Source organism: Cavia porcellus, unplaced genomic scaffold, assembly GCF_034190915.1.
Source record: "Cavia porcellus strain 051 isolate PalLab524CR breed Dunkin Hartley unplaced genomic scaffold, mCavPor4.1 scaffold_14, whole genome shotgun sequence".
Classification (NCBI taxonomy): domain Eukaryota; kingdom Metazoa; phylum Chordata; class Mammalia; order Rodentia; family Caviidae; genus Cavia; species Cavia porcellus.
The window spans coordinates 4,917,301-4,930,174 of NW_026947497.1; the positions used below are offsets into that span (position 1 = coordinate 4,917,301).

General features: G+C 38.7%; 1 protein-coding gene across 6 annotated transcripts in view; it reads right to left on the reverse strand.

Annotated features, from left to right (window-relative positions):
* Positions 1 to 1,946: 1,946 nt before the first annotated feature.
* Cxxc4 (CXXC finger protein 4) overlaps positions 1,947 to 12,874 on the reverse strand; it is a 32,068-nt gene continuing 21,140 nt past the window's right edge. For 3 of the 6 annotated variants that reach the window (XM_063260579.1, XM_063260578.1, XM_063260580.1), the window contains one exon: positions 1,947 to 12,237. In XM_063260579.1, the coding sequence (XP_063116649.1) occupies positions 12,193 to 12,237 (45 nt within the window). In that variant the 3' untranslated portion in view covers positions 1,947 to 12,192. The remainder of the gene's footprint in view (positions 12,238 to 12,874) is intronic. The other 3 variants (XR_010051399.1, XR_010051398.1, XR_010051400.1) reach the window with 3 other exon arrangements.

Consider the following 12,874-nt stretch of genomic DNA (forward strand, 5'->3'; position numbering starts at 1 on the left):
GGGGGAAATGACTTGTTTTGGAAATAATAAATAAGAATTCTCACATATGCATCTAGTAATATGACTTCAAGACAAAAAGCATTAGGGGTTCAGAGACAGCGAACCTCGAGCTGCGATCATATTCATTGGATTGTATCAAGTGAAATGTAAGCCAAATCACAAGGCACCACGTACAATGAAAGAATCTGCAAAAAATTTGCGGTAAATTAGTGGCCTACATCTAGTTTATATCATGAAATTTTGTCTTCTTCTCTTGGTCCTCTTCTTTAAAAAATAAAAGACTTCTTTCCTATTTAAGCCTACCATTTATTTTATGCACAATTGAGATTTGCACACAAATATTCTGCTGGTAAATCTATCAGACTCGCCATAAATCTTCTTCATCTCAGAAGTCGTGTGGGTCCAGTCGTAGGTATGCAGGCTTTGTATATGTCTATGTGTTGTGTGTGTTTCTGCATATACACGGCTAATTAATAAAATAGCTCTTCCAAGTTAATCAAATAGTTATCTCACAATTATACTGAAATTAATGATCCTATTAGAATTCCAGTGCAAATCTGTTTCTCTGCTCCCCGCCTTGCTGCCTCCTCCTCAGTTAACCCTTCAGGAAAGGTGCTGCTGGAGTGACTCCCTGTTCTCTCTCTGGCCTCTTCTGTCCTTTCTTCCTCTCTTCTGTCTTTCCTTACTTTCTCTTTTTTTCTTCTCTTTCCCCACTGCTAGCTTTTCATTCATTTTTCTCATTTTTTTTTCCTGCTGTTGGTTCCATTTGTTTCTGACAATCACATCCTGATTTTCACTGAAAAACTTAGTTCACTCTCAAGACCCTCAGCGAAAAGATTCCTACCGTTATTCCAGTAGGGCTGGGCTGACTGGACAGACCTTGGGCCATCCTCCTTCCACCTATTTAGATGTTGGACACCCAGCTATACCCCCAAATATCAGTGGTAGGGTGTTTGTGCTCAATTTTTCAGTAAATAAAAAATCTCCCTGTTCAGGAGTCTTTAGCAATGGAAAATAAACATTAAAAATGTCGGAGGACACAACATAAGCGGTAAGGGCTCAGTCAAGCCAACAGGGAGAACGGTAGTGACCGCACCTACCGGGGCAGTGATGAAAGGGCCATGATGAGAAGGTATCACGGTCCTTGCCGAAGCCTCTCCTGAGCCCCAGGAATCTGCAGTAATAAAGCTCTGCTGTTGTGTTTTAGTCCTCTGTGAGGTGTAATTTCTACCTCCCTATGAAAGAATATTTTATTACCATTGTTTTCTTAGATACCATTTACTCATTCAGAAAGCAAAAGGGTTGATTATTATGAATCTAATCATATGATTTGCTAGTCACATTTAGGAACCCAAGAAAGGTTTGGTAAATTTAGGAATGAAGTCAGGAAAATAAAGATAAATTCATCTTAATATCATCAGTTCTTGTTCTAATTTTCTCACTGCATACTCTGCTGCAAACTGTAACTTGACTTTATGCCACAAGATAAGCAATGATGCCCTTCTCTTCTCTTGGAATACTGCAGAGGTCCTAATAAAGTGCCTTTACAAACTACAGCCTGTCACTTAAAAACTTACTGCACTGATGGACATGTAGGCTATTTCCAAGCGTTAGCTATTATGAATCATGCTGCTATAAACGTGGGTATGCGTGGATCACTGCAAGAGGATGTCATTAGCTTTGCCAGGAAAACACCTAGAAGGAAAGGCTGGGTCAGGCGGAATATCCAGTTTTTTGAGGACTGTCCATACTGGTTTCCACAGTGGTAACCCAAACTATAAATAAAGAACAAAATAAAGAAAGGTAATAGGAAACAGAAAAATAAATCTTCCTCAAAGGAAAGGGGAGGGAAGATGGCGGAGGGAAGGGGATGAGAGATGGGGAGAAGATGTGTACGCACAGGCCCCCATCCACACAAGGAACGTAGACATTATGTGCTGCAAACATGGACTAATAAAAATATTTATTCTCTGAACAAATCAGGGAACAATACAGTAAACAGGGCTCCCTACATAACATTTGTTACCTCTTTTTTAATGTAATAGGATGAGTCACCTACCATACAATATAGATATCAAAATTATCAAAAATGACTGCTCAAGAAACACTCCAGCACCATTTCTGGAGCAGTACTGCTGCACGGGCACAATGGCTGAGGTTTATGAAGATCCGCTGACTTCACACCATGGGCAAACTGTAAGTTCATCTTCCAGTTATAATTGATATTTTGAGTTCTCCATGGATGGCAGCTGTAGGGTCCATTAAAGAAGGCCCACTAGAGCTACTTGAAGCAGACGAAGACGATAAAAGATCCCCCAATCTAACGTAACTTCTGTGTTTTCAAGGCAGTCGAGGATCAACAGTTACTTTTCATCTAAATCAAGGGCAGGTTTATTTGTGTATTCCGTGCTATTCCCAGGACTGGTGACTTACGGAATGCAGTCACAGAGGATGAGTTGGAGGGTATAAACGTACGACACTGGTAGTGTGTGTGACGGTTGCCGCCAAGAATTAATCAGCATTCTCCATGCCGCACGCACTGCAGTTAGAACAGAAACAGCAAATCTGCCCAGGCAACGCAAACAACCCAGCAAAAAGGCTCAGCAAGGAAAAGAATAGCATCAGCCAGGCAGCAGATCACATCTTTAAATTGTTTGCCAGCTTCCTCCGAAGTAGCCAGTTTAAGAACTCAGTCTCTGATACTTCATAAACGGGAAATTACTACATCTCCTTCGGCCCCAAGTTCTATCAGTGTGATAATACATTAAATAATTGTGGGGGCTCCAGGTTTAGCTCAGCGGTATAAGCGCCTGCCTTGCAAGCAGGCAGCCGTGAGTTCGATCCCCGGTACCGATAAAAAGGAAAAAGACAAATAAATAATAATAATTCTGGTTATGCATTAATCCTTACCTGATGCAACTGACACACTGCTGCTGACATTTAAATATTGACTTTCTCTGATGGGATCTGTTGATGAGACTCACAAATTCCATAGTGTCCAAAATGGCCATGTTACCTGAGCTCCTAATGTAAATATGACTGTAGCTCTTTGGAAAATTCTTTCTAATCCATGGTTATTCTTGACATTTGCAAAAGGTTCTCAGCATTTCCTACAAAATAATGAAATTAAGCATTTCAATGTTTGTGGTAGTCATTGCTAGTTTCCTTGCTTTGGATATGTTGAAGTTTTGGGGATTTTCATGGACTAAAGTCACTACTACTCGGTTCTTTGCAATTTGTTATCTTTAGTCCTCATGACTCTAGTAGCAAGATTTCAATTGAGATCTCAAGGTATGCAGAGGGTCAGATGGTAGGCTGGAAGCTGAGAAAAGTCTAAGGAAACTAATATAAAATGCTCGGCTATGAGGACGAAATACAAAAAGCACGTCTTTCATGTTCGTATTCCCTGGAACACATTTCGGCTCTTAGTCAAGATGTTTCTGCTAGACTCTGAAAAGAATGAAAAATAAAGGAATAAGAATGATCATCAGTGAAAAGTTTACATTCTAATGTTTTATAGGTCTGAGTCAATTTTTTCTCTTGTGAAAAATAATTCAGGCAAATCTGAAAATCCTGTCACTTTCTTGGAGCTAAGAGTCAACTGAAGATTAATTTCAGTTTTCAACATTTACCTAATTTCTGCTCCAGCCCCCCCCCCAGATTCAAAATAAGCAGTAATGATATGGCCTTAAGGGATTACCAACAGACGACACAAGAACAGAAAGATAGGTTCAGTGAAGATCAAAAAAACTGTGCTTAAATTTTAATACACTAGTTGTGACCAGCATTAAATTTTTAACTCAATGTATATACAGATCTGGAGAAAGGATTATGATATGTAATTTTTGCATTACAATGCCGATAAATATAATGTAAACTTTCGCATGCAGTGGAGAGAAGACAAATTAACAGAGAGGAAGAGTCAGTTACCTGTGTATGCAGGATCAAGACCGGAATAACAAACAACCAAAATAGTATGGTCGCTGAGGAGAGCGAGAATTGGAAGAATTCAGTCTCGAACTTCCCGTGTGTTTCCACGTGTTCTCTCCATTGATCAATAAACAGATTGGGATGAAGACAAAGGCAGGACAATCAGACTGAGTCCCAGCCCTCAGCACTCGCCTTCCTCTCCCATGTCTTTCCATACTTCAGTCTTTCCTAATCACACCAGACTCATTTCTCACCATCCCCCAGCCATAAATCTACCGTGACCACCAAGCCCAAAATCCAACTGAACAAAGGACATCCTTCCCTAACTGTCTGAGAAGCAGGTTAGTGGGTGCAGAAACAAAGTCTAGTCTTCCCTGTCTGGGCAAGTGGCAACTTCATCTTTCTAATTACTCATATTAAAAACCCCCACAGTCATTATGCATTCTTATCTTTCTTCCATGTTTAACAGCCCACAAGGTCCACAGGTCCAAGTGCCTTTATCTCATAACTGTGTTGGGCTCAGTCTCACACTGCCAGCTTCAACGAAGGCGGTGGCCTTCCCACGCTGGACGCCTTTCTGCCATTCTCCATTCTGAACTTGGTAGGCAAAGACGCTGTCTAATAATACACTGAATCAAGTTTTCCCTCCAAGATTCTAAGTAAAACTCAGAGTCCCTGTCCAACATCACGCAATCCTGTCTTCTCCAACTGCACTTGTATTATTCTCTCCTACTACGTTCCAGGCACAGCTGCAATCTTGCTGGCTCTTAAAAACTTCAAGCTAATTCCCATTACAAGAGTTTTAATTCTCCATTACCTTTGCCCTCTTCAGGACACACACAGGGCTTCAGCTCGCCTCTCCTTCAGGTCTAAGCGCCAGCACTACCTTCTCGGGTTTTCCTAAACTATTTATTTTAAATCCCAGTTCTCTCCCTTACCTTCCCCCACTCACAGGCGTTATCTCCAAGCCCACCCTAAACTGTCTTCGTACTTTTACAGTCTTGCCATATGGCATGTTTGGTACCATGCATGTCTACTTCTTTGTTAATAAAATTTGTCCTACTAGAATGTGAACTGTGAGGGCAGAGATACATTCTAACTACCTAGATGAAAGAACACTAGCTATTAGATGTTTATCTAATGATATAATTTATTAATAATTGGTATGAAAAGGTATGAAGGGTTTTGAGAGCTTATAGTACATCAATTTGACCTAGTCACAAAAGCTAGAAAGGGATGGCTAAAAGTGAATCCTTAGCCAAGTACCGAAGAACAAGAGGTCTCTAGAAGAGAAGAAAATTCCAAGTGTTAACACATGATTAGCATGATGAGTTGAATGGGAAAACCCATCTTACAAGTGTAAGAACTGGGAGAAGGTCTGAAATGGAAAAGAGCCTAAGAGATTAGAGCTTAAAGAGAGAAAGGAGAGAGGAGGCCCCTGAGACTGCACAGGACCAGTAGAGTTCATAGCTCACAGCTGGGGATTCATTCTGAGAGAGATAGAAAGCCATTCATGATGAAGTTGCATGAACTCTATGTGTATCTCTGTGGGGTGGAGCGTTTGTATGTGTGTTTTATGTGCTTTAGAACTATTCAGACTGAGGCAGGACAAGGGTTAAAGAGAGACAATGAATAGGGATAGAATACTGCAGTGTCCCCGTGAGTAATAGCGTCCAGAGACCTTTTCTATCCTTCCATGTCTCACCTCAGTAGTTGTCAAGTCTAGCTCTCTTCTCCCAGCTGGGAAGGATCTGAAATGAAAGAGATCACCAGCCATTCTTCCTGCACATGGCAGATTGTCCAGGGCTTTCATCAATTTGGAAGTTTATTTCAGCCATGCAGTTAAGTTCCAGGGTGATGATAAAGGTGTCAGAAACCATGCTATGTCCATCTTGATGTCCACTGTTGCTACCACTTAGAGATGTACACAAATGCTTGTTGAATAAATGATAAATTAAGAGCTGCTGGTGAACAAAATGTTGACAGTGTTCTTCTTACTGCTGTTCTGTATACACCAGAGAGCTGAGATGAAGGCCTTTTCCATACAGTCAAAGTGCATAAGCAACTGATCAAGTTATCTATTATGACTTGGATATAGATTTAAACTTCAGATATATAAACAGCTCAAAGGTATATAAAATATTCAATTATGTGAAGGCAAATGATGCAAGTGGGGGGCACAGAGTACATATAATTCTCAATACAGTTCATTAACCAAAAATATGATACAGTAAATTCAAGTAGGAACTCACTAATCAAAGAGCACTTCAAATATCCAAAATAATCTAAGAAACAATCCTCAAATCTCTCAATCCCGGAGATGCTGAATCATCAAATTCCAAAACAACTATACAATAATGAAAGAATTCTGGCCACTAAAGATTTCTAATAACCTATACTGATTCTCAGCTACTGTACAGTACAATCTGTTCCTGTACATACTTGTATACACACACATTGATATATATAGAAACACATATACATAGGCAAAAACATACACATATACACTGATGTAACAATGTTATAAAAATTTAAATCAGTTCATAGAAAAGTCCTGAAAAGAGACAGCGACATGTTCATTATGCTTTTTCAGCTACTTATGCTTTATAGTCACATCAAAGGTCAAATAGCTCAATTTAAATATTTTTGCTTTCTAATCTTCATCCCAACAATGCAGTTTTCCTGAAGCCATATAATTTAAATAGATTCCTTTTCACAAAAACTGTAAACAGAAGATAATAATTCAAATAAAACCTACAGAATCTTCTACCGTCTAACAACTAAAGAAGTCATAAAATTCAGCTATGTTCTAAAAATGCTTTACACAGTTTAGACATAAGAGTAGCTTTAAAAGTAGTGTTTTTGAGAGAGGTATGAACACTGCTTCCACTCGGTAAAACTTCATTACCTGTAAACAATGATGTTGCAATAATTAACAGAATGCAAGGAAAGCAAGGATTGACTAAAAAGATAATTTGGTTGATAGATCATTTTATATACAATGAAATAAATAAACATTGTCTCACAAGGACATCATTATAGATCTCAAACCAAAATATGAGAATAAAGAAACAGAAACACAATTTTCTAACAAAGAAGTTTAAAATGTTTCATGTAACTGTGCTTATGTAGTTTAGTCAAATATAGTCTTAAATTTGTATTCCTTGTGTTTACTTCAAATTGTATTTTTCTCCATAAAAAGAAAGATATGAATGAGAAAAGAGGGAAATAGTTATTTCTGCATAAAACACAGAAATGAAAACTATTACCAATAAACTAATTTGAAAGAAAACCTAAGGTACTTATTTATAGACCATATGAAATATCTGGCTCAGTGTCTAAATAAATTATACACGTTCCCTTTCTTCTCCACAAGTGTTTGGTTTCTTCAGATACTGTTGAAGGATTAGCCTCCTGTAATTACATACAAACCTCCAGATATCTGTAGCATTGTCAATTTTAAGAAAGCACTCTTTATAAAAATCAAATTTTATTTAGCATACTGGTATTGCTTATACCAAAATATAAAGAAACATAGTGACTTACCTGAGCAACTGCTATTTGATAGCTCGATAACTGAAGTTACCACCATCTTCTTTTTCAGTCTGTACAATCCAGTTCCGTTGCCTGACCTGAGTACCTTGTGTCTGCAGTATTATTCTAACAAGGCCACGTGGCAATATGTAATACATTTATAAAACTTGAATATGGTGCTATATCCCACAGACATGAACTTTCAGTTCTGTGAAGTCCCATGTTTGTAACCATAGCAAGAATTTCCAAATTTTAAAAATCATGTTCTACGTAGTTTGTAGTTCATAAGGCATCAAAAAATTAGACCTCTGTAGTGAAAAGTAGTGAAGTAAAGATTAAACACACTCACCACCAACTAATAAACAGGAGCAGTGGACCACAACGTTCCATAATTGAAAAAGTAACACCATAAAAATCTCAGGTCAGAGGGGTGCAGGAAGTGGCTGCAGCAGAATCCCAGAGTCGCACATTCTTTCACAAGCAGGAATGTCCTCAAGTATCAGCAGCTCTCTCGCACGTGGCACACAGGTGCCTGCGGTCTTCTGTGCCGACAGGCTCCAGACGGAACAGGGAGGACCAAGGCTGGCGGGCACTCAGTTCTTCCTCAGCTCAGCACACCCTTGAAGTTTCCAGCAAAAACGTATCCTAGGGAAGCGCACCATGATCACGCTCTCCTTTTCTCCTTTCTTTATACGAGAAAAATGAACACCACTGGCATATTTACGAAAGGTTTATACACAGCATTCATTCCATGGACGGAAGGGGAAGTGGAGAATTATAAACTCTTTTGATCAAAAAACATTAGATTTTTCAGGATCATATGTCCACTCCTTAAAATCCCACAAATAAATGTTTCTACATGGAAAAATAGAGATATTTTGAATACTAAAATTCTTTATTCAACAACACAGAAATTTCACAAAAACAACTTTACTGGGCAAATTGAAGTGATCTGTAAATTTTTTTTTTTTTTTTTACAGTTTTGTACATGCCCCATAAGTGATTTTCTTTAATAAATACACTGTTTTCCAAAACGGCTTTTTAAATAATTGCACAAGCATACATACACGGTACACAAATTTCTATTAGAAAATTTAATAGATAACTGCACAGCTCAGAATAGGAAACACTGTGAAAGCAGTACATTTTGTGGCCTGCATTCCTGAAATATCTCTATTTTGAGATTGTGAAAGCGGAATCTTTCTCAACACAGTAGCTGTTTTTTATTCACTAGGAATACAGATCTCAGTATGAAATGCCAAATTTAATAAAAACAATATCCGAAACATTTAGCTGTTACATGGAAACCAACTGTTTGATATCACTGTGAATTTAGCCCAGATCAAAGGCCCGCCACAGCTTTCCGCTGAACATATTTGACCCTGAATGGTGTGTTCATTTAACCGCTTTCCTTTCTTCATTATTTAATTACAGACGCTATCAGTTTAAAGACTTTATATGCTTTTGCATTAATTGCACAACTTACATGCCAGGGGTTCTGAACCAAAGGAAAGAACTATTTCTTTCTTTAAATGATTACTTAATATTAATTCACAGTAAGCCCATCATCTCTTGCTCTCTGTTAAGTGGTTAGAGGAAGTTGAGTGTTGGGAATTAGCAAGACGAGACATTTTTCTTTTGCTTATGCTAGAGGAGATTGCTCCTATTTCCTGACCTAAGAGTGGATACCATAGTGCTTTGTAGACGTGCCTCTGTATCTGCACAGACAGGTAGGACCCATGAGAAAGTCATTTTGGCCTGAAGGCTTGGAAAGAGACCTATTTACTTATGATATTCTTCAATGTAGTGCTCTAGGTGGCAGCTGCAAGTGACATGTCCCCGTTACACTCTATACCAACAACCCAAGGATTCTCCACGGTTTTCCCACATACCGCTGGTAGAGCATTTCCTCAAGAAGACAAGGCCCTGTGGATGTGGACCGCTCTTGCCATGTTTTTCAGTTTTTCTGCTATGGGATGGTTAAGGTGTACAGACAGCCACACAATCTATATTCTCATCGTTATATTCAGACTTCTCTTGACATTGAATGTGAAACATACAGAAAATTTTCAAAGTTACATTCCGTTGTTGTTTCAAAATGGTGAAACGTGTCACCTTTCAAACCCTTAGCCTAAATGCCTGGGCACATGGGAAAGAAAACAAGAGAGTCCAGAAGAGTAGCATCTTTGTAAACATTGCAGTGAGAACTTTATGTGTATACTCTACATTACATAGAGTTTAACCAAAAACATAAAAAGTGGTGGTATAAAAGAACAATATCAAGAATAAAAACATAGGGGAATCTTTTAAAAGCTACACCATTCCACTTCAGTGATCAACAGGATTTCTTTCATTTAAAAAAAGGATTGACAGGTAAAGCTCCACATTTTACAATATACAGGTTCATTAGTACCTTTAAAAAGCAAACAAAACACATCAACACATGCAGCCCCAGAATGCATTTCAGACAGTCAGTCCACGGCTACGTGATTTCTATGATACTGTAGGTCTCCCGGGGTCTGAGTAGAAGTGTGTTGTATTTCTATAATAATCATCATTTTACAGAAAGCAAGACACCTTTCCTATTCAAGTGTGAAAGTAAGTTTTCACTTGTAACTAGTTAGCAAATTGGCAAACACAAACAGTGTAAAATAAAGGAAAAGAGAACAAGAAAGAACACAAGTAGCTCTCTTGGTCCCACAGCAGAAAGAGAAATTTTAACCAGAAATACTCAAGTACATAAACACCAAGTAGAAAACAATTTGGAACTTAATGTGCAGTACCTTTGAGCCTGTGGTGATTTCATTCCCTTCTCTAAACACAGGTGTGTGTGATAGATGATGAATATTCCCCAGAAAGACTGTTGGACCATCACAGCAGACTGTGGCCCGGTGCACAAGCAGGCAAGTCACACTTGTCTTGCACACTGGCTTTTGCATGCACCTCAACGTCCTTCCCCCAGGACTCCAATGATGACGCGCTACTTCTGCCTTTTAAAAACCTTTTCTGCTGTATCATTTCCCATTCAAAACAACAGTGATCTTTTAAAAACTACTGCCTGCTGGGCATTTCAGACTTTTATATTTGAAGTGTTTGACTGCCCTCCCCCTCTGTCACAAGCTGTGATTCTTCTCCAGACCCAGCGTGCTGACCAATTTTGACAGGTTCATGGGTGCAGCAGCCTCCAGCTACTGGCAAGAACTCGGGAGGTGCAGAACTGGTGGTCAACGTGTTTTCACTAAACTGTGCTTTATTCCAGAAACTGAAAACTAGTGCCATAGCCTAGCCAAAATATAAAATAACATTAAATTAACGTAGTATCTGTCCTAATGGAACGGCCCGAGGTTTCCTGTCCTAAGAAAACCAAAGCCTACTATATGAGGTGGCCTAGGTGGGTGAGAAAGAAGCCGTTGTGCGCTTATGAAACTGCAGGTCGGGTTCTGTCTTCTTTGACACAAAAGCACTGAGTGGGAAGCATAGGACTGGGAGCCGTGGAACATTCCAGGCGAAGACCAGTGTCCAGCTGGGAGGTCAGGAGGAAGGAGGATACAAAGAGACAAATGCCTCACTTGGATGAACATGTTTAATTTTTAACTTAAAAATATACCCAGCCCTGTCTAAAGACAGGCCTCAATGTATTCAAGTATTAAAACTACCCATTTAATAGCATACATAGAATTAAAACATTTGGATACTCTGTTTAAAAAGTTTTTCCTCCCCTCCCCCCAAATCAACAACAAAGAAACAAAAACGCACACAGGCCATGGTTGGCTGGGAAAAAAAAAAGTGAGTAATGAATTTCTTTCCCTAAGATCTGATAACTTTATTTTTTTAGCCTAGAAAACACGGTTTTTGTTTTCATTAAAAAAAATTATACAACTGATTCTGCATTTTCCAACTACTCTGAGTACCCCGCCTTACAGTGGAACCCAAGACAAATCAACTACACTAAGTATCATACCCTTCTGTACAGCTCATTCATAAGCAATGCAAGTGCATAAACACTACTCTAATATAGTGCTCAAAGTGTTAAGTGAAACTTTGATAACATCTTCCCCTCTTAGAACCACAGAACTGGAGGTAACTGCCGGACACATCATTATCTTTTCGTCTTGTAAAACTTGACATCAAGTCTCCACGGAAAGATGCATAGCCAAATGGCGCCTGTGCAGTTGCTGCTGCTTCTAGAAACAACTGGCAAAAAATATTTAAAGCTAAAATTTATTGCTCCAGATTTGACTCGAAGAACCATACCGTTGTGTACAAACTGTTAATCTCCATAGATGCTCAGACGTGATTGTCTCCTTGTGTCTAAACACACAAAATACAAGCTGCTATCTGTACAGTTTACAGTACTGAAACACATATATTTGAAAATGAAGTATAGATATGTACTTTGCAAAGATACATGATTTTACAGCAGGGGTTTATCCAAACTTTTTTTTTTTTTTACAGCCACTTTCAAAATAGACAACAACTTCACTAGAATAGCTAAATTACATCAAAGAATCAGTGTACTGAAAGCAAATAGACTGGCCGATTCCCCAAGCTCCCACACTATTTTTGTCTTTTTTCTTTTCTTTTCCATTTTTTTGAAGAAACCCCTATACATAAAATGAAAATAATTTCTGGATATTTTCTTCAATGGTGGACTAAGCAGTTTCTTAAAACAAGACATTAGTTTGCCCTTCATTTCCAAATGCCTTGAAAATAAGATCTACTACTGCTTTAAAAGAACCATCGGAATGCTTCAGCGCTGGGAACAGGTGTTCTCTATAAAAAAAGAGCAAGAAAACAAGTTAAGCCTTCCTTCTATGCCAGTATAAAATAAGATTTTTTTCCTTTCTATTTCAGCAATAGATTTAGTCAGCAATATACAACATGACTTGTATGTTTCAACATCTAATGAAAAAAATGCTCCATCTTAAACCATTATGAAAATCAGAATGTTGTAGTTAATCTTATTTGAATACAGTTATTAAGACACATTGACCTCAAAATAAAGGAAATACAGCCCATAATATACCGATCAGAATTGAGGCAGGGTTTCAGCTTCCAGTCAACAGAGGAAAAACTGACCAGCACACGTAGGTAAGTCCATGACCACTGGCCAGGTGTCTGGGTCACTTGGGGTGAGTTGCTTGGTGCCAGGGTTACACACCTGGAGACAGCATGACTGCATCCTTCACCAGGAAAGGACTCACTTTCACAAGTTCACTCTCTACCTTAATCCCTTTTATGATAGACCTTCAGTTATTTTTGTTTCTCTGTTTCAAATATGTAACCAGTTGTGCAGGTCCTCTTTAATGTGAGAAGTATCTCAGTTAAAGTGGCTACTTGAAGTACTCTGCCCACTAAACAAATATGTGATCGAAAAGCTAAGCTCACATTTGGCCACTGTTTTTAAGTA